At 40.7% G+C, this 22,364-nt stretch overlaps 1 protein-coding gene across 2 annotated transcripts in view; it reads right to left on the bottom strand.

Moving 5' to 3' along the window:
- Positions 1-824: 824 nt before the first annotated feature.
- Positions 825-22,364, bottom strand: part of tpx2 (TPX2 microtubule nucleation factor) — a 40,453-nt gene continuing 18,913 nt past the window's right edge. The window contains exons 7-15 of one of the 2 annotated variants that reach the window (XM_048549666.2): positions 21,619-21,796; positions 16,477-16,612; positions 14,493-14,712; positions 14,076-14,171; positions 9,123-9,299; positions 8,144-8,290; positions 7,379-7,490; positions 4,427-4,611; positions 825-1,125 (exon numbers count right to left, since the gene is read on the bottom strand). In XM_048549666.2, the coding sequence (XP_048405623.2) occupies positions 1,015-1,125; positions 4,427-4,611; positions 7,379-7,490; positions 8,144-8,290; positions 9,123-9,299; positions 14,076-14,171; positions 14,493-14,712; positions 16,477-16,612; positions 21,619-21,796 (1,362 nt within the window). In that variant the 3' untranslated portion in view covers positions 825-1,014. The remainder of the gene's footprint in view (positions 1,126-4,426; positions 4,612-7,378; positions 7,491-8,143; positions 8,291-9,122; positions 9,300-14,075; positions 14,172-14,492; positions 14,713-16,476; positions 16,613-21,618; positions 21,797-22,364) is intronic. The other variant, XM_059652875.1, reaches the window with a different exon arrangement.

Raw genomic sequence — 22,364 nt, 5'->3', positions numbered from 1 at the left:
GGGACCACTCTCTCTCTGCAACTCCACTGGCAGCTCTACACATCCCCACATCCTTCCCTGCAACCACAGGAAATGCTACACCTCCATTCAAGGCACAAAAACTTTCCATATTAGATGGAATGCAGGTGAGCACCTATCAACTTGGCCTATTATATCCACTGCCCCCAATGTGGCCTCCTCTCCAATCGCCAAGACCAAGCATAGATTTGGAGACCATTTTACAGAGCATCTGTGCTCTGTATGCAACCAACACCACCACCTTCTGGTCACTGATGATTTTAACCACACCCCCACCCCCTGAGACTCAATGGCATGTCCATCTTGGGCCTCCTCCAGTGTCACAATGACATCACTCACAACCTGAAGGAGCAGCACCTCCTATTCCAACTCAGAAGCCTACAGCCCAGCGGCCTAAATGTGGATTTCATCGGTTTTAAAATCTCCCTGACCCGGCCTCATCCCATCCCCAAACCTCCCTCTCAACCCCACCTCCTTGACCCAACACCTATCCATCTTCTCTCCCACCTAGCCACATCACCCTTCCCACTGACCAATCCCCACCACTCCTTACCTGCACTCAAGTATCACCATCCCACCTACCTTCCCCAGCCCCACTCCTCCTATTTCCAAGCTCCCTTCCCCCATCACCATTTCTGAAGGGGTCCCAACCTGAAACATTAACTTTCCTGCTCTTCTGATGCTGCCTGGCCTGCTATGTTCCTCCAGCTCCACACTTATCGGATTCCATCCAGTTACCAAATAATTTTCATGTTGACAATTAAATGTAACAAGCTGAGAAACAAAACACAGACAACTTTCAAATATTTTATAATATTTAAGATAGTGTGATTAAAATGCCTAACTTTATTGAGTGAAACAAAGTTACAAAATTAATGATCATGAACCAAATACAACAGCTATAGCAATAATCCTGAAATGAAGTTAGAAACATTACGGACAGCTACACACCCTCCAGTGATTCCGCCCACAATACTGAAGGTAGTGTAAATTACATCACAGCCTGAATCTATCTGAAAAATGAGGAGTGTGTGGAACTGTTAGTTGCTGCTCACTAGGTTTGATTTCCACTTTCTTGTAATGTCGAACAGGATGTGCTTTGTGTACCTGGAAAACAAAAAGTCAAGACTCAGTTTTTTTTCCCCCTCCCCCTCTTACTTAACTATTGCAGTAGATGACCTGAAAACTGCAGACTCAACCAACACCAGAATATTAGAGTACCTCCGTGCCATATCAAGCCTTATGGGAGTACATCACTATAAATCCAAGTAAAGAACTTCTTCCCCCTGTAATACACTCTGTACAGACCAGCTCTCTCAATGAAATAACTACAATGCTAAGTAAAATTAATATTCCTTTTAAAATCAATAGCAATACCATAGTATCTTATCTGTTGTTTAAATGATTGTGGAGGAAATTTACTAATCCATGTTCAAGCAGCAAATGCACAGAATTAGAAATAACCAGCACTGAACTTGTAACTCATACTCAGTTGTTAATGACAGCCAAATAACCTGAAAATTCAAACAAATACCTATCACCAATAATAATACTGGCAAAATATTTGTACATGATGGCCCAAAAGATTGAATGACCAATGGACAGAATCCTAACATGGCTTTGGGAGCTGTTAAATTGAAAGCTACAGATCATTGAAACGTCCAATATCTACAGGTCTGCCCGCCCGTTACAAAAACCACACCATTTTGAACAAAGTCCTGTCCTCCAAATCAGAAGTCAGAATCAGTTCCAGACTAGTAGTAACAGGAATCGTTTTTCTATCTTTCTTCTAAAGAACAAACTAAAGTTCAAAAGGACAACATTGGAATGTAGCTGGAAAATGTGTTAAGAACTTCCAAACCACCAGCCCCACTGAGCAGTTACTTCACATACCTGCTGTGAGATAGGAAATTGGATGTATATGTTGCACAGGTGGATCCAAATGAAGGAACATGTGACAGACAAAGCTCTTTGGTCCTTTTTAAGTACCAAATCACTCAAGATAATCAAGTTTAAAAACTTAAAATCCTGTCTAGCATAATAGAAGAACAATCCATTCGGGTCTTCTGACAAAGTTCAAGCTATATTCAAAACAATGATGTGATTGTTCAGTTACATCTGCCATTATAAAACAATGATAACTTAGGGAAGATTAAAGGAAGGCGATCTGTCCAGACTATGGTATCAGGAATTAAATTTAAAAAGCAAAGCCATATAAAAGATTACTACCTGAGTCTTGAGCAAGGTTAGAGTAGGGTGTGCATGGCACACAGATGGATGTGAAGAAGTATATGAAAGCTATTAACTTAGTTAATGATAGTTGTTGCCACATTTAAACAAATGGAGTACAGTAGTAGCGAGTTTTGAGAAGATTTGTAGCTCAGGTTGAGGTTCTGGATGTGAGCTTGCAGGTTTGTTTTCAGACATTTGATCACCATTCTAGGTAGCATCAGTGAGCCTCTGGTGAAGCACTGGTGTTATGTTCCGTTTCTATTTATGTGTTTAACACAAGCAAAACAAACATCATTTACAAAATACCTTGCAAGAACTGTGACGAACACTACATTGGACAAACAGGAAGCTAGCCAGCCACCAGGATACATGAACATCAACTAGCCACAAAAAGACATGATCCACTATCACTAGTATCCTTACATACAGATGACGAAGGACACCACTTTGATTGGGACAACACATCCACCCTAGGACAAGCCAAACAGAGACACGCACGAGAATTCCTAGAAGCATGGCATTCCAACCGGAGCTCCATCAACAAACACACTGATTTGGAGCCCATCTCCCAACCTCCGAGAAAGAACAGGAAATTACATCACCAACCCAAGGAAACCTAAACACAAATAGAAAGCAGGACATAACACCTGCACTTCACCGGAGGCTCACTGGTGTTACCTAGAATGGTGACGAAACGTCTGAAAACGAACCTTCCAGCTCAGCAAGCACACTTACATCCAAGAATACAGTAGTTGAGGCTGTTTAACTTAGATTCAAAATTACCATGAATTGAGTAATAAAAAATTACCTACAGAACCTTGAAGGGATTGCAAAGTTTTGTTTCATTCATAGCATAGGAAAATCAAAATTGTTAATTGTTCAGTAACTTTATAGATCAAAAGGTGAAACCATGCCAATCTAAATACTCAGCCAATTATCCATAGATATATTGTAGGAAAGGGAAAATCAACATAATCTCACAAGAACCATTGGGCTGCTTGCTCATATTGACATCACTCTGCAGTGCAAACAAGCTAAGTTAATGAAAGCTTTCATATACTTCACATCCATCTGTGTGCCATGCACACCCTACACTAACCTTGCTCAAGACTCAGGTGGTAATCTTTATACGGCTTTGCTTTTTAAATTTAATTCCTGATGCCATAGTCTGGACAGATCGCCTTCCTTAATCTTCCCTAAGTTATCAGCACCCTCACAATAACTAGATGCTTTCTCTCCGACTCAAAGTTCCTCTCCCAAGAGATCATTAGCCAGCCCAGAGGAACAGATAACAGCCTTCAGGACTCTCACTCTTGAGACAGTTTTATTCCTCCCTCCTGAATAGCCTCCTGCTGCACAGGGCTCTGTCACTTCGCCCATCTCCCTGCAGTCCCACTCCTAACCACACAAGGTGCAACAACCCAAAACAGTCAGCAATTCTGAAGCTTTGAGACTCCTCTTTTGCTCTTCCTTGATCACTACCTAACCTCCTGTACGGTCCAACACCTAATCTCAAGTCAAATCTGAAGTACCTAGAATAAGGGATGGGCCTGTCTTCTGGAAGAAACAAAAAAAAGTGTCCAGGTTACTGTTTCCTCAGGTTATAATAGAGATACTGCAACTAATTAATTTAATATAAAATACTGTTCCTGTTTAGAGGATGAACCACCCCAAATTGTAACTAAGTACTGCATATTTAGTTAATGCCTCCAGACCCAAGTCGTAAAGTTTCATCTCTCTCGAGGTTCTGTTTGTACGTAAAAGGTCATGCCACCTCCCCCTAACACAGATTTCAAATACCATACTCCTGGATTTAAGCACTCTGCAACTCAGTACTCCTCCTCCAATGTAATACAACCTAATCAGAAACAATTAGAAAGGAAAACTGTACCAAGCAAATACACTGACCCATTTTTTTTTTTAAATCTGCTGACTTGAAGACAATCAAGTCACCACAGTCTTAACAAACTATGAGGCTGCTCTCTCATTAGAGACGTCTGGTGGTGATTTAGCCAGAGGGCCACCGTACTTCAGGCGGAGGGAGAGGTTGAGTTCAATGGTAATCTTTGGCTGGAGATGAAAATTGAACCTACACTATTGGCATGATGCTGCTTCGCAAGCTAGCCATTAATTCAGCTAACTGAGCTAAACCAACCCCAAATAACCAGTTACTCACTAGCTCCTGCCGAAGTCGAGCAGTTTCTTCTCTTTCTCGCTCTTCATTTTCTTTTCGTTTTTCCTCCTCTGCCTTCTCCTTCATGATTTCTTTCTCTGCCTTACGCATTTCGAATTCTGCACGCTCTTTTGCACGCTTCTCTGTTGCCAGTTCAAACGTCTCCTGAACTGTGGAATCAATATTTTCTAAGTTTGAAAAGCAAGGGTTCAAATAAAATATTAATCACGTGTGACAAAGGGAAAACACACTTTAGGGGGAAGTGATGAGACAAAAATCAAAAACAAAATAATGAAAGTAACCTCTTCTTGCAATTCTCAGAATCCCTACAATGTGGAAAGAGGACATTTGGCCCATGGGTTCTTTACCAATCCACTGAAGAGCACCCCACACATAAAAGATTAGCTCGCAAGAGTGACCTGGTCAATCAGGTTACAGCAGAGAGATGCAGTGGTAAACATTTAAAGGAAATATTTCAGAAGTGTCATATTCCAATTAGACCCAGCATCTGTGGCTCTTTTAATTAAAAAAATTTTGAAAAGATTGTATCATAAAAGTATATAATTATTTCTAAGGGTCAGCAGCTGCTCAGCAGGTAGGACAGAATGTAAAAGTTTGACATTTTTTTAAAAAGTTAATTTTCTCTCCTAAGTAAAGAATAAAGTACAAGAAAAAGTCAACCAGAAATTTAAAAAGGCAGCTAATAAAAAGAGTCTCTATACTTTATTAATGCCTGTTTCTATGTGTTGGTCCTATTGACAGAAATCCTGAGAAACTAATAATGGAAAAGGAACAAGATGGCAGATGATTTGAACAGACAGAAGAAACAACCCAGAAATATCTGTAACAGCAAGAAATAGAAGGGAGGAACATAGGGGAAAGAAAAAAAAAATCAAATCTCAAAATCACCAAGGAAGTGATACTGAGCAAATTGTAACAGCTGCAGGTCAACAAGTTGTCAGATCCTGATGGAATCCATCCCAGGGTCTTAAAAAGGAAGAGGCTGGCAAGATAGTTGATGTATTGATTTTGATTTTTAAAAATTCCCTAGATTCAGAACGTTCCATGATTTGGAAAATGAAAGACAACTCCATTCTTTAAAAGAAAAAGGGAGACAAGGCAAGGTAAAAGGCCAGTTAGTTTAGCATCTAGCAAGTTGAGAAGATTTGTAGCTCAGGTTGAGGCTCTGGATGTGAGTTTGCTCGCTGAGCTGGAAAGTTTGTTTTCAGACATTTAGTCACCATTCTAGGTAACATCATCAGTGAGCCTCCAACAAAGCGCTGGTGTTATGTCCCGCTTTCTATTTATGTGTTTAGGTTTCCTTGGGTTGGTGATGTCATTTCCTGCATTGGTGATGTCATTTCCTGTTCTTTTTCTCAGGGGATGGTAGATTGGCACCAAATCAATGTGTTTGTTGATGGAGTTCAGTTGGAATGCCATGCTTCTAGAAATTCTCGTGCATGTCTCTGTTTGGCTTGTCCTAGGATGGATGTGTTGTCCCAATCAAAGTGGTGTCCGTCCTCATCTGTATGTAAGGATAAGAGTGATAGTGGGTCATGTCGTTTTGTGGCTAGTTGATGTTCATGTATCCTGGTGACTAGCTTTCTGCCAGTTTGTCCAATGTAGTGTTTGTCACAGTTCTTGCAAGGTATTTTGTAGATGATGTTTGTTTTATTTGTCTGTACAGGGTCTTTTCAGTTCATTAGCTGCTGTTTTAGTGTGTTGGTGGGTTTGTGGGCTACCCTGATGCCAAGAGGTCCGACTAGTCTGGTAGTCATTTCGGAAATGTCTTTGATGTAGGGGAGAGTGGTTATGGTTTCTGAGCCTGTCTTGTCTGTTTGTTTGGGTTTGTTGCTGAGAAGTCGGCGGACCGTGTTCATAGGGTACCCGTTCTTTTTGAATATGCTGAATAGGTGATTTTCCTCTGCTCTGTGTAGTTCCTCTGTGCTGCAGTGTGTGGTGGCTCGTTGGAATAATGTTCTACTGCAGCTTCGTTTGTGGGTGTTGGGATGGTTGCTCCTGTAGTTCAGTGTTTGGTCCGTATGTGTTGTTTTTCTGTAGACGCTGGTTTGAAGTTCCCCATTGACTGTTCGCTGTACTGTGACATCTAGGAATGGCAGTTTGTTGTTTTCTTCCTCCTCTTTTGTGAATGTTATGCCAGTAAAGGGTATTATTGATGGTCTTGAAGGTCTCCTCTAATTTGTTTTGTTTAGTGATGACAAAGGTGTCATCCACATAGTGGACCCAAAGTTTGGGTTGGGTGATTGGCAGAGCTGTTTGTTCGAGTCTCTGCATTACTGCCTCTGCTGAGAACCCTGATATCGGAGATCCCATGGGTGTACCGTTGGTTTGTCTGTAAGTTCTGTAGTCTGCCATCAACAAACACATTGACTTGGAGCCAATCTACCATCCCCTGAGAAAAAGAACAGGAAATGACATCACCAACCCAAGGAAACCTAACCAGATAAATAGAAAGCGGGACATAACACCAGCGCTTTGGAGGCTCACTGATGTTACGTAGCATGGTGACGAAACGTCTGAAAACGAACCCTTCCAGCTCAGCAAGCAAACTCACAGAGTTTAGCATCTGTCACAGGGAAGATGTTAGAATCTATTATTAAAGACTTTTAGCAGGGCACTTAAAAATTGAGTTAAGTGGACAGAATCAACCTAGAGAAAGGGAAATCACGTTTCAATGTGTAGGTTTACAACAAGCAAATAATCCTTCAAGATTTGCAATGACCCATACCATATCTCCACATTGACAGCATTCAGCAACTAAAGATTTCAGTTGTGGAAGCTTTGGGGGTTAAGTAAATGGAAACTCCCATGATCTGCTTACAGGACCCTCCATCTCATGGCCACTGGTAATCAGTTGATTCAACAGTCTAACATTTCACTGTTCAGTTCCCAGCCCAGAATCCCCTTTCCAAATAATAAAAATTAACAGATTACCTATTAATGACCGGTCTGCTTTCTTTGGGAGAAATGGTTCACGATAAATGACAGAATTGGGGTTAGCTTTAAAGCACGTTGCTTCTTTTTGTTGTCTCAGCTCTTCTTTCATCTGTACAAAGAAATTATATCTTAAAACATTACTGTTCACATGCAGGACTTATACTGTTCAAAAAGAAACATCTGTCATCCCCTATCTTGCTTGAGTACCTACACCCACACACAATTTCCAGCAGGAATAACTATTATACCCTAAACAAAAACAGTTGCTGGAAAAGCTCAGCAGATCTGGCAGCATCTGTGAAGAGAAATCAGTGTTTCAGGTCTACTAGCCCTTCCTCAGAACTCAGGCCTGCTGAGCTTTTTATTTATGGATTTACAGCATTTGCAGTTCTTTTGGTTTTTAATATAAAAATACTGAATTCGTCTGATTATCCAGTGATGGTCTTGACACATTCTGTCTTTAGTGTAATAGAGTTGAAAGAGTCTAGATGCAGTTGGGTGGGGACAAGCACACACGAGAGAGTGCACGAGCGACAGCACGTGCATGGAAGACATACTCATCCTCTCGCACAACTTCCTGCTTTTCCCCCTCCCTACATGGTGTTACAAATAATCGGTACTGATTGTCAAGAAAAGGGGACGCAGAATCATCCATTAGAGGAGGGGCTTATCTTTTGATTAACCAGATTATTGGAGGACTCAAAAACAAAACCAAAAAGGAAAACAATGATAAATAGTCAACAAAGGATCATAACTGCTTACCATCTGTGCCCAGCGTTGATCTCTGATAGCACCACGTTCATCTAAACGCAGGTGGAATGGCTGCACTTTAGTTGGAGACTTTACCATCTTCTCTGGTAACCGAGCAGAATTAAAGTCAGGGAGCAGTTGAGCTTTAAAGCTAGGGAACTGTACAAGGCACAATACAGACATTAAAAATCAGAGTCTGTAAAGATGTTCAGACAAGTACAACTTTAACTGAAACAAAAAAAAAGCTTTTGTCCAATTCAATTCCACACAAAGGCTACTTTTTCCTCCATAATCCTGTGGGGGAGAGAAAAAGCAAAAATTTCTCCCCTTGTTCCTCTGTAAACCATTTTAAAGCAATGACCTGTGGTTAGTGACATACTTCTGTAAAATCTTTAGCTATATCTGCTCAAACAAAAACAATCCCAATTTCTTGGTTACTAAGCTCCAATCTCTTTGGTAAACCTCCTCTTATCTCACAAGAGGCTTGATATTCTTTAAAGAAAGCAAGATGGCTGGCATTATACAAAATAATTCAGGTGAGGCTGTGCGTTTGTAAAGGCTTATCATGACTTCCTCGTTTTTCCACAGAATTCCAACGGGGTAGAAAGACGCAATTCAGCCCATCAAGTTTGCACTGACCCTCCAAAGAGCATACCATCCAGTCCCACATTTACCATGACTGCACATCCCTGGACTGTGGGAGGAAACTAGAGCGCCCAGCGGAAAGCCACAGATGGGGAAACGTGTAAACTCCACACTAACAGTGTCACCCAATGCTGGAATCAAACCCAGGTCCCTGGCACCGTGAGGCAGCAATGAACCACCATTTTGGTATTCAAACATGCCCATTTACAAAGCATGTACCCTGTAATTAACTATATTCTCAATATGTCTGGCTAACTTACAAGACGCAAGATTTGTGTAACCTCTCAAACTGGATTCTGAAGAATGATTTTTAAAAACAGCCAATTAAAATGTTAAAATGAATTACCTCAGTCAACTCTTTGCGCAATTCTTGTATTTTCTTCTCCTTTAAAGCTTCCCTCTGCTTGTCCCGGGCAGCAAATGAGAATGGCTGAACTTCTACAAGCTTCTCTTCCAAGGATTTTGGTTTGAATGGGATAGCAGAATGTGGCATGGGATTTGCTTTTATTACACGTTTCTCCTCCTACAAGTTTACACAGGTAAGAAAATAGTGAGTCTGCATTCACCATACAAAACAAAGACAAGTACCACTACACACAAATCTGTTCTAGCAGCCTACATGCAAGTGAAAAACACAATCACACAATCTCTTAAGACACCAATGGTGTGCATTACGAAACCTGAAATTCATTTACTCCAGCAAGGACAGCAATTCCCCATTAGCCCCAGGAATATGCTTAGACTGGTAGCACAGAAGAATTGAAGTATGTGCAAGCTTCATCTATTACAAACAGCTCAACCATCTGGACCAAGGGTGTGCACAAAATGGATAACTCACCCTGGGACCAGGACTGGCACAAAAACTAGATAGATGAGGACCTGAAATAGCCATATAAATGAGCCCCCCCCAACAAATTAGTACAAGAGATTCCACATGGGTAAAATGGTGCAGTTGCAGTAAGATCCAAACGGTTTTGGCTCAGAACTGCCCTGGGACCCAGCTTGTCATATATAGAGACATCAAGCATGGAAACAGACCCTTTGGTTCAACTCACCAATGCTGACCAGATACCTTAAATTAATCTAGCCCCATTTTCCAGTATTTGGCACATCTCTCTCTAACCCGTTCCTATTCATAAATTCATCCAGGTGTCTTTTAAAACACTAATTGGAATGAGCTGTTGGAGTTTCATACATAGACACGCACACACCACCTTCTGCAAGAAAAACGGTGCCCCTTTGGTCTTTAAAATCTTGCCCTTCTCACCCTCTAATTTTGGATGCTCTACTCTGGAAAAAGACCTTGGCTATTCTCCCTATCCATGCCTCTTGTGATTTTACAGGCCTCCCATGCTCCAGGGATAATAGCCCCAGCCTATTCAGCACCTCCCCAAAGCTCAAATCCTCCAACCCTGGCAACAGCCTTGTAGAAAACAACTTCTGAACCCTTTCAAGTTTCAGAACATCCAGCCTATGGCAAAGAGGCCGGAATTGAACACGGTAATCTAAAATGCATCCCACACCCCACCCCAAGTCTTGTCACTGGAACTCAAAGTACCCAAAGCCATCCACAGCCTTCTGTGCTCAAAAAGGAGAACCATTAATAATTTAGTGTAGTGGGAATAGGAGTTTGGAAGCCAATAAGCAGCATTTGCTTGGAGCAGAAAACCTTGGGCAATGTGGGCTTTATAAAGTTAACCATGTCTGCAAGTGGAAAAGTTTCTCAAATTGGTCCTAGAATACACAATCTCAAGAATTCATAGTAACAGATCAGGCACTCAAGACTTGAGCAATCAATGCAGTATGTGACAGATCATCTGAGCATGTTCTGTGACTAAATTCTCTAAGTGAAGAATGAGCAATGTTTATATCAATAGGGTTTCAACAAGATTGCAAGACCCTCTCAATGCCAGTGTCACTGACTTGGAGTTAAAGCAGAGAAGTCAGAAGTGTCTCGACAGCATTTTAATTCATAGGTAGTGCATCACTGGCTAGGCCAGCATTCATTGCCCAATTCCAACTGCCCTCAAAACTACGGTGAACAGCTTAACTTTTGAAGTCCTTGGTGTGTAGGTATAGTCTCAGCTACAAATTGGTCTAGTCTGACATTACACTCTCAACACTACAATGAGTACAAGTTCAAATAATTTAGACAAAGACTCTTGACCAACAGTTTATGCAGGTTCATTAATAATGGTCAACGAGCAAGGCTACAGGAGTGCACTGTCTACACTAGCCCTACTACCCACATCATAAAACAAAACATATTTCGTCCAGCTATCAAAGTGACCAATTAAAATGCTTCATTTATAAATCAGGTTTTAAAACAAGGATCCAACAATCACATTGAATAATTAGAGAAGCAGGAATAAACATATTTTCTATATCATCTTAAATATCCCCAAAAACACATTCTTCAGTAAAGAAATAAACCTACACACTTCCGCAAATGGGCTATTCTTGAAGTCAGAAAGAAGCAGACAATGTTCTTGATTAACAGACTCCAATGTTCTGGCATGTGGTTAAGTCACTAAATCATATGCAGCTGTCTTAAGTCTTGCAGACAGAGTTTGGTTTTGAAATACAAATCTGGAGAGGTTTTCTCAATCAAAGGCAAAAGATGGAAAATTATAGGCCGATTAGCCTAAGCTCAGTAGTTGGTAAAATTCTTGAATCCATTGTCAAGGATGAGATTTCTAAATTCTTGGAAGTGCAGGGTCAGATTAGAACAAGTCACATGGATTTAGAAAGGGGAGGTCATGCCTGACAAACCTGTTACCTCTTCAAAGAATTCTAACAAGTAGGTTAGACCAGGGAAACCCAGTAGATGTTATCTAGACTTCCAAAAGGCCTTTGATACGGTGCCTCACAGGAGGCTGCTGAGGAAGGTGAGGGCCCATGGTGTTTGAGGTGAGCTACTGGCTTGGATTGAGGATTGGCTGTCTGACAGAAGGCAGAGAGTTGGGATAAAAGGCTCTTTTTCGGAATGGCAACCAGTGACGAGTGGTGTCCCGCAGGGTTCAGTGTTGGGGCCACACTGTTCACCTTATATATTAGTGATCTGGACGAAGGGACTGGGGGCATTCTGGCGACGTTTGCCAATGTTACGAAGATAGGTGGACAGGCAGGTAGTACTGAGGAGGTGGGGAAGCTGCAGAAAGATTTAGAGTGTTTAGAGGAGTGGTCCAAGAAATGGCTGATGAAATGCAGTGTGAGTAAATGTGAGGTTTTGCACTTTGGAAAAGAATACAGGCATGGACTATTTTCTAAATGGTGAGGAAATTCACAAAGCAGAAGTACAAAGGGATCTGGGAGCGTTGCTCCAGGATTTTCTAAAAGTTAACTTGCAGATAGAGTCCGTGATTAAGAAAGCGACTGTAATGTTGTCGTTTATCTCAAGAGGGTTGGAATATAAAAGCAGCGATGTGCTTCTGAGACTTTAGACAGCTCTAGTTAGGCCCCATTTAGAATACAGTGTCCAATTTTGGGCCCCACACCTCAGGAAGGTGATATTAGCCCTGGAGCATGTCCAGAGATTCACACGGATGATCCCTGGAATGGTAGGTTTTACGTATGATGAACGGCCAGGGATCCTGGGTTTGTATTCATTGGAGTCTAGAAGGTTGAAGGGAGATCTAATAGAAACATACAAGACAGTTTATGGCTTAGAAAGGGTGGATGCTAGGAAGTTGTTTCTGTTAGGTGGGGAGACTAGGACCCATGGGCACAGCTTTAAAATTAGAGGGGGTAAATTTAAAACTGAAAGGAGGTGACATTTCTTCAGCCAGAGAGTGGTGGGCTTGTGGAATTCATTGCCACGGAGTGCAGTGGAGGCTGGGACGTTAGATGCCTTCAAGGCAGAGATCAACAAATTCTTGATCTCACTAGGAATCAAGGGCTACGGGGAGAGTGCAGGCAAGTGGAGCTGAAATGCCCAATTGGCCATGATTTAACTGGTGGAGTGGACTTGATGGGCTGAATGGCCTTACTTCCACTCCTTTGTCTTATGATCACTTTTTCATCATTAAAATAGATTTCACCCTGAATCAAGCAGGGTTACTTTTAAAGGAAAAAAAGAGCAGCTGGGTAACTTCTTTCCTCCACCTTAATCAGATAAAAGAAGTAGTACCTCATTAAGCCAGTCTCTATGCAAAACAGTACTGGCTGTCTGTGGCAAAGCAAACTATTATCAGTCACATCTTTGGATGTTGGAAATATTTTTAACAAGACCACAATGAATTTTCAGTAACCTGGAGTGATTCCTTAAAAGAAGTTTAAATTCCTTTCACAACATTTCTTCAAAATGAGAGTCCTCCAAGTAATACTAAAAATCTTCACAACAAAGACTATTAAATTAGCTTTCTCCTACTCAATGCCCAAGAGACACAGGTGGGAGAAGGGCTATTTCCAGAATGCTCATGCACACTTGACCTTCATACAGATCACCCAGTAACATTTAATTTTTAAGGTGGTAACAGTTATGGAACAGCAGGAAAAGGAGAATTAGCCATAAACAGATTAAAATGGAGGTTTGAATTACATACTCCCACTTCCTGTCCTTATAACAGCAGCCATCTTAGCTTGCCCACTAAGATAAAAGAAAAATGCTGCTTAGACAAAAGCTGAAACCATCCAGATGAACATTCTCTGCAGAGAGAGGGGGCAGGAAAAAGAGGAGAAAAAGAGAGACATCTTGAAACAGATACGTTGGGTGCAGTGCTCTCAGCTGCCCCATGGCATCAGAAGCTGTAAACCTTGCGCTCTCAAACCCTGCTGAGTTCAACTGCAATAGATAACAGAATCTGCTGGATTGACTTAAAAGGATTAAACTCTTCACGGCAAGAAACTCGAATTGCCGACTGGTATTCCTCTACTACTGGTGGCCTTCATTTTGTTTACCCATCCCAAACTCAAAGGTTCCCTCCACAGCTCTCCGGTCCCTACAAGACATTCTTTAAACCCTCCATCTTCAACCAAAATTTTTATTACCTGACCCAAACTTTTATTGCGATTCAGCATCATTCTTTTGCTTTACAATGCTATTGAGAAATACCTTGGGATGTTCCATTATATTAAAAAAGTTGTTGTTAAACAAGTTACTGCTAAGGTTACTACCTGGCAGTGTGCATCAGGTCAAATGGCCTCCTTTCACATTGAACATTTCTAAAATTATATGGTGGCACCTGGGTGCTTTGTCACTTTCAAAATGAAGCGTGAGTAAATAGTTTGTATTTGTAATGGTCAGAAGAGGGCCTGAGCTTTTAGATTATAATCTAATAGATGACAAATATGTTCTTACCTTCTCCTCCTTGCGTGGAATTCTCACTCTGTTCTTCATTGTGAAAGCTGGGGATTTAGGCATGGTTATAGGTAGCAGCCTTTTCTCTGGAACTCCCTGCAAGAAAGTATTCATAGGTTGTGAAACAACACATGCAATTAAAATTATTTTTGTACAAATGAAGTGAATCAACAGGTTAGGAACCTGACCAAATATTGCTTTAGCTCAAACAAACAACAGCAACTCCAATCAAAGGGAAGGTGCCCCTGAAGTGATCCAATTAACCAATTATCTTATAATTTTTAGCTGTTTTATCTTTGGGTAGTTCAGAGCCAGATTTTCCTGCTGTGCAGAACCTAGGAATTAATTCTCATATTACAATAAACGCTTTAAGCTCTCCATTTTCCTTGCAGAGTAAAGAAACACAAGAAAGCTTACCACTACGTCTTCTAGTATCTTAGTAGGACAAGGGCGCGAGTGGAAGCTGTGATCCTCTGCCTCTTCCGGCTTTCTGTTTTCCTCTCTCTCACGGATGCGCTTCTCTATCTCCAGATCAAAACCAATAGCTTTTGTTGGTTCCTTAACTTGTGGCTTCTTTGGAAGAATGGGGCCTCCCTCGAGGAGTCGGGGATTTACTTCCTGGGCTTTAAATTTGTACCTGTAAAAGTAGGAATTGGGTCCAAATTAGTTACCAGTCCAATATCTCAATCACTAGCTTGGATCCCTAACATTTCAACATGAAACTGTAATTGGTTCCTTAACTTTCACTGAATATCCAAGGAGAAAAGTCCAAATGGACCAGTGTTATCTATGTTCCCTCTAACCATCTACTCAAGGCCTCAACTCTGAAGACTGATCAGCAAAATGTCACAGGAGTGATCAACAGTGCTACCAAGCTACACTTACTTGGTGATGACCTGTTCAAATGATGCTCAATTCAAGTTCCATCGGGGCACTCAGTTCCTGGCTTCATATTTGTCAAGGCTACAATTATCTGAGTGGGAGGGAATGCCTTAGATATTAAAGCAGCATTTATCACATCAAGCAAACTGCATTCAGTGGGAATCTGGGTGGGGGTGGGGCACAACCCTTCAGCAGTTGGGAGTCAAATTGAGGACAAAGGAAGATGGTTATGTTTGTTGACTATCAATTGTCTCAGATCCAGGACATCATTGCACATTGTTGCCTTGGACTCAAGCATGTTGACCTGCAAATGACCCTACCTCAAAATCATGAGATCACAAGTGGACATGTTCACTGGCAGGAACAGGAGTAGACCATTCTGCTCAAGGTCTCAAATGAAGACCATGGCTGATCTGTGGACTACCTTCTTATACCTTAATTACTCACATTTTTGTTAAGCAAGCTCAGATTTAAAATTAACTGATGAACACAACATTCAGCATCATTTATGACTCCTTATAGACAGGAACAGTGTTTCCATATGTACCAAAACCTGATCTAATTATTGGGTTTTTATCTATTAATTGGCATAAAAAGAGCCATTGCCTGGCAATCTCCAATGTGAGACTTTAACCATATGCAGGAATGGTTAACCAACCCTAGAGCCAAGCAAACAGACTTTGAATGCTTTCCCATGACCAGAGATTGGCAGTCTCCATAGCCCTTCTTTATGCTCCTCAAAAAGATTCAGCACTTGTATTCCTTTTGTCTCCATAAAACAGGATCCAGTGTTAAGACGAAGCTCCTAGCATGTGTGAATGTGAACCCAACATTTAGTTGGTTTCAGTGTAACTCTTAGCAAATATGATATTAGCATAGAGGATCCTGCTCTATGTACGCAAAGGATTTGCACAAATAGTGCAGCATTTTAAGCTAGGAAACAACTAAACTTTGCTAGCAGCGCCCTTAACAGTCTGCTTAGTCAGGGAAGGAAGATTGATGGTTGCTTATTTCATTTTATGCCATTTAAATTTGTGTCCCTTTTTCTTGCATCTTAGGCCTGATGTATGTAAAACAGAGGCTTCAGTCTCATTTACTTTAGTGGATGTAGTTTTTAGAAATACAAACTAAAGTGACATTACTCCATATTCCAGTAGGTCTGATACTAGGACTTAGAAAGCTATCTGGCTGATTCCACAGTTCTACAAGCTCAAAAGCCTGAACAACCATTTGTAGCTTCAGTCAGGGCTATCCACATACAAGGATGGACTTTACATAGATCTAAGAAAACCACCAAGAGATTGACAAAATTCAAGTGGACATTTATACTTTTGCAATTTAAAAAACAAACAATCTTCACACATATTTCAGTAATCAACCTTGTAAGAGAAAACCCTAATTGCAATTCTGACAAAATACTTGTCAAGTGGAAACTTGGTGCACCAGTTCTAAAATATGTATTTAATATACTGAAAAAAGTGGAGGGAAACATTCTAGGCTTTTGAAATCACACACTTACGACTGTATTTTCTCCAGTTCTTCAGCTTCTATTTCAGCTGTACTCTTGCAAGTTGTTGGCCGAGCACGGGTCTTAGTTGCCAGCATGGGTGTATGTGGTCTAGTTAGCTTGGTCTTTTCAGACACCTTGCAATGACCTTGGGAGAGAATATAATAAATCTTCATCTTGCAAGTCAGTGACTTCATGCAACCCTGATTAGATTTTTAAAAATCAACAAATGCTTTTAAATTCTGGTCCTCACATGTAGCAATCTTCAAGTAATCAGGAAAACTAGCAATACTAGATTGGTTCGGACTACGTTTATGGTTTGAAGTTTGGTGGGGGATGATCGCTCAGAGTTCAAACGTGAACAGAACTAGACAGGGTAAATGCAGGATGGATGTTCTCAATAACAGGGGGACTCCAGGACCTGTGGATACACTGTAGACCATTTAGGACTGATAGGAGGAGAAGTTTCTTCACTGGGCGAGAGCACGAGCAGTGTACTTAATGGAATTCTCTACTCCACAAATTGTTTGAAACCAAATACTGAATTGTTCCAAAAAGTAGTTAGATCCAGTCCTTAGGATAGAGGGATGAAACGGTATTAGAGCCAAAAAAAAAAACAAAACCACAAAGTTCCTGAGAACTTGACCAGGTGGATGAAGAAAGAATGTTTCCCTTTAGGGGAGCATCTAGAACTAGGAGTCATTGTTTAAAATAAAGCTGGAAACCAATTCCAGGCAATGGAGTACATGTGCAGGTAAGGAAGATTGGTCAAGTTAAATTGCCCTATCTTGGACAGGGATGGGGACATGCACCTGGGTGGGATGTTCTGAGAGTTGAAGTGGATGGGCCAAATGGCCTGCTTCCGCACTGCAGAGATTTTTTATTCTTCAAAAAGGCAGTGGATGTAGAATTTTTAAATTTTTAAAGGCAGGGGTAGATAGTTTTTTGATTAAGGGGATGTAAAACTAAAGTTCGAAGTATACAGGAATGTAGAGTTGAGATTCAAATCAGATTAGTTAGGATCTTATTGAATGGCAGAGCAAGCTTGATGGGCTAAGTGGCTAACTCTTTCTCTTTATTCATATGCTGCAGTTAGACTCAAAAAGGTTGAGTAAGGCCAATATGTAAGTGTAAAACATGTCACTTTAAACTCAGCTGTCTTTTTTTTTAAAAAACAAAAATAGTCAAAAACACCCATTTGAGGCGATGTTGTTATTAATATGAAGGAATCAGCTACTGCCTATATGAACAAAGTATATTAAGCAAGCAGCTTAGGGTCAATGAGTAGATATGTCCCATTAGACAAATTTAAATCCAGGCTAGACATTTGAACATCTTTTCTCTTAAAGATCTTTTGAATAAGATCCCAGTTTGTGCAAGTCTGCACTTCCAGCAAACACTAAGAAAGTTCAAAACTCCTGAAAAGCAGCACAAGCTTGCCAGGATGCATCTTGGTCACCTTTTATCAAGGGCTTGATCTGATAACATGGGGCAGTTATGATGTTCATTTGCAACGTGGCTGATTGAGCCTGCCTCAATGCACCAATTGATCTTTGTCTCTTTCTATATTACAGTCATATAGATTCATACAGCATGGAAACAAGCCCCTCGGTCCAATTCATGCGACCTAGTCCCATTTGCCAACATTTCTATTACTACTCATATACCCATACAGATGCCTTTCAAATGTTGTATTTGTACCCACCTCCACCATTTCATGTAGCAACTCATCCCATACACACATCACCAGCTGAGTGACAACTTAGGTTTAAGGTGAGAGGGAAAAATTTGAAAGGGACCTGAGGGAAACCTATGCCCTCCCCCATCCAAGGAAAAAGACCATGCTATTCAGCCTATCCATACCCCTCATGATTCTACAAGATCACCCTTCAGCATCCACTCACAAAGGAAAAAAAGCCAGTCTATTCGGCCTCTCCCTATAACTCAAATCCTCCAGTCTCTGTAATATCATTTTAAATCATGAATGTGTGCACAGTGCGCAATTTAAGTTTCAAATATTCAAAGCAGACCTGGGCTGTTTGTCAACTTCAGTGTCAGTGCCAAAGACAGTGCATTTGTAGTTTGCATTAGATTTCAAATATAGCTAACATGACCCAGCTGACAAATTGGTGTGAACTTAGAATGCTTTGCAAAAGGAGTAGCTGAAGCAGAGTCCACTGAATATAAGAGAAATTGCATAAATATCTGAAGAGAAGAGGATATGGAATGCAGGAGTGAGCAGATTAGTTATGGTTTGTTCCAATGAAAACAAGCTAGCAGACATGAATAAAGTTTAAGTGGCTCCATTTTGACACAATCTAGACACAAACTCTGTCATGTTCAAAACTCTGGACCATACACGTTCCTCAGACAGACAACAGGAATGAAAAAAGGGATGGGGTTCAGTCAACCAGTCATTCCAGTGAAAATTCCATTGAATTTCTCTTACTTGGGAGCTGACAGATGTCTGTTAACTGAGTACTTAAATAGTTGGAACAAGAGGTATCAATATGTAGCACGAAGCGAGAAAAAGCATTTAGGAGATCTGGTAAGGACAAGCAGAATAAATAGTTTGAAAACAGGTAGACTCTTGGGGATAAATACATGGCAGGTTACACTGTAAACAGTGTGCAGAATGACTAAAACAACTCACGAAGGACGCTGGCAGTTTTGTAGTGTTCCCTTCCAGGACTAGGCAAGAAAGTATTAAAAAGAGAATTTCAACACCAGTTTGTGTATTGAGCTATGGACTAGAATGTGTCTAGTATTCTGTGGAAGTCAAAGCTTTAGAACAGCCAATAAACACCTGCGCAGTGGAGGTAAATAATGGATGACTTCTTTCTCAAAGTGTTGTAAGCCAATCGAAAAAGAAATCAGGAACTTTCGTCAGCCTACCAAACTAAGGATTTTGAAAATTGACTGTTCAACTGCAAAAAACAAAAACACCAACTCTAATAGTGCAATCTAACAACGACCACAACATTGAGCTTTTCAAGAAGATTAGATAAAGCATGCGACTTTTACGACACAACTCATTTCTAGTTACATGTTTTGGGTCCGGACCCTTCTTCAGAAATTGTCCTTTCTGAAGTGTTCCGACCCGAAACAAACTTTCCTGCTCCTCTGATGCTGCTTAGCCTGCTGTGTTTAACCAGCTTCACACCAGGTTATCTCAGATTCCCCGGCATCTGCAGCTCCTACTATCTCTGATTACATGTGTTGTGCTAGTATTTCTTTTTGCATTTCAATTTTGCAATTTAAAATATCTTTAAAAATGGAGCCAAATTCCACTTGGTCTGGAAGAAAAAGGGATCTTTGAGATTAATTTAAATATACTCCCAGAGGGAGTAGTTGAATAAACAAGAAAAAAAAAAGCAGAGTCAGGGTATTAAGAGTTTGGGGTTATCCAATCTGGAAAATTGCCCAGAATCTGAGCATAACTGGTACGAGGTAATAACGTCAGGATAGGAGACCAAAAGCCCTCAGTTTGGAATTATTCTTAATAGTTGATACTGAAGCAGGGCATTTAACTGAGCAGGTCCATATAAGCATTTATTCTCTAATTGAGCACCCTCCCTTCCAAGTTCCCCTCAACCTCAATTTCCCACACCAGTTGTCCAGCTTCCTCTTAAAATATGGCTATTATAGTCTCCTCAACATTCAGATAGGAAGTTTCACACACTCAGAGTGCAAAAATTGCTTCTAAATTTTGTCATTGGTGTGTTGGAGATTATTTACATTGATAGCCTCCAGTTACGCTCTTCCTCACAAGACCGCATCCACTCCACCAAAACTTTATATTGTTTTGAAAACACCTGTTTGGTCACTCCCAAGTGGTGCTTAGTCTAGAGATAATGGGAACTGCAGATGCTGGAGAATCCAAAATAACAAAGAGTGGGGCTGGATGAACGCAGCAGGCCAAGCAGCATCTCAGGAGCACAAAAGCTGACATTTTGGGCCTAGACCCTTATTCAGAAAAGTTCATCCAGCCCCACACTTGGTTATCTTGGTGCTTAGTCCAATTTTCTTTCTAGCTGCACAGTCATTCAAGGTCTGTGCATAGCAGTGACTTCCAATCATGGATCCTTGGAGCAGCTGAATGCCCAGAGAAGGAAAGTACGTCCTTCTGTTATGTATAACCCAACATTTCAGACACTGTCCATACAATGTTTCTATATATCCTCACCAGTGCCTCAATACTCTTTAGATACTATGTACCATTCTGGTTGCCATTGTTATTAAACTGGGAGGTCTAACCAAGATTAAGTACAAATTTTCCCATGTCTTCCCTTTCTTCCAATTCCCCTTCTCTACAAACAAAGCATAGGGCTTGGTTAGCTTTGCATGGCCTTGCCCAACTGTTAGTGATCAATGCGTCTGCACTTTTGTTTCCCTTTGTTCCTCTACTTCGTCTACATTGACACTTTACAAGTTTTAAGTGACCCCATTCAACCCAACCAAAAGAAATGCACACAATTTCTTTAGAACAGACAAATTATTGCCCATTCTGCTAAGTTTATAAACAAACATACCTGCAATTTGTTGTAGTCGTCTTCAGTATTAACCATCACCCACTCAATTCACCAATTGGGTGCCATCCATAAATTTTGGATTCAGAGACATAATTGACTAATACCTTGGACATAAATTATGAGTGGCAGTATTTCCAGCATGGACCTTTGTAAGACATGCATCCTGACTTCAGCCACACTATATAATTACCTATTATTCCCACTTTGTTTGCTATCTCAAAAGGCAGCTAGCAATCCAATCTCCATGCTCCTGGACATCATTCATTGATATATTACAGGGTAAAATATCGATGCTTTTTAAACAATCCAAATAATGCATTAGAAATAATTTATTACTGTTCTCAGTCACCTCAGTCAAAGTTTTCTATTAAATCTGAAGTACAAGGAAAACTGTTCTATTAGAAGCTAATGTGCTTGTTCAGTACAATGATGAGTTGTATACAATACAGGAGGTGATCTTGTTGAGAATTAAATTCTGAGCTAGATGATCTACCAAACATGGTTGAAAGAATCCAAGAAAACAAGGATATGTGGCAGATAGGCACATTTATCTTTAAAAAGGGTAAAATGGTTATTTTAGGATTTAGTCACCTGTTTAAAGTTAGGGGAAATTTCTGATTACCTTCTTCTACCTGATGACTGCTTCTCAGCTGGTATCGTGACGGTGTGCGACACTGAAATGCTTCCACCTGCTGTGCCAGAGAAATGTACGCTTCGGTGTTTGTAGCCTCATGCTTTCTTTTGTTCCCACATGACAGGTTGAAGGGCTTTGGTACTGTAGCTCCTTTGTGTCCACGTGTCTGTACAGCAAGTGGTCAGGATGAATAAAGCAGATAGCACATATTGCAAATTAACATATTGACATAGTTAGCTGCCAACACTTCAAACTGGTTCAATTCTCGGTCAAAACTTTCAAAAAAAGGGAAAAAGAGGCTTGTATTTAATAGCACCATTCACAATCACAAATAATTCCCATGCATTTTACAACCAAACAGCACTTTTTAAAAAAGTGCTGTTAATATTGCAATATAGGAAAAGCTAATTTGCACGTAGCAAGCTTCAAAACAGCAGTGTCAAAAATGACCAAAACATCACATCATTCAATGGGATGTCAACCCAGGGATAAATATTGGCCAGAGCACAGGGTTACTCTCGGCTCTTCAAAATATTGCCACTTGAGGGAATAGAAAAGGGCATCTGGTTAAATCAACTCATCTAAATGATGGCACCTCAATGCAGTACAAAGTGAGTGTTGTGCTAAGTGTCAACTTTGGTTTTCATATTAAGAGGTCCAGAGCAGCACTTGTGCACAATATTCAGGCTCAGTGAGTGCTACTCACTGAGTCACAGTTGGCAGATGGCATTAAC

Source organism: Stegostoma tigrinum, chromosome 19, assembly GCF_030684315.1.
Source record: "Stegostoma tigrinum isolate sSteTig4 chromosome 19, sSteTig4.hap1, whole genome shotgun sequence".
Lineage (NCBI taxonomy): Eukaryota > Metazoa > Chordata > Chondrichthyes > Orectolobiformes > Stegostomatidae > Stegostoma > Stegostoma tigrinum.
This window is presented reverse-complemented; position numbering and strand designations above follow the sequence as displayed.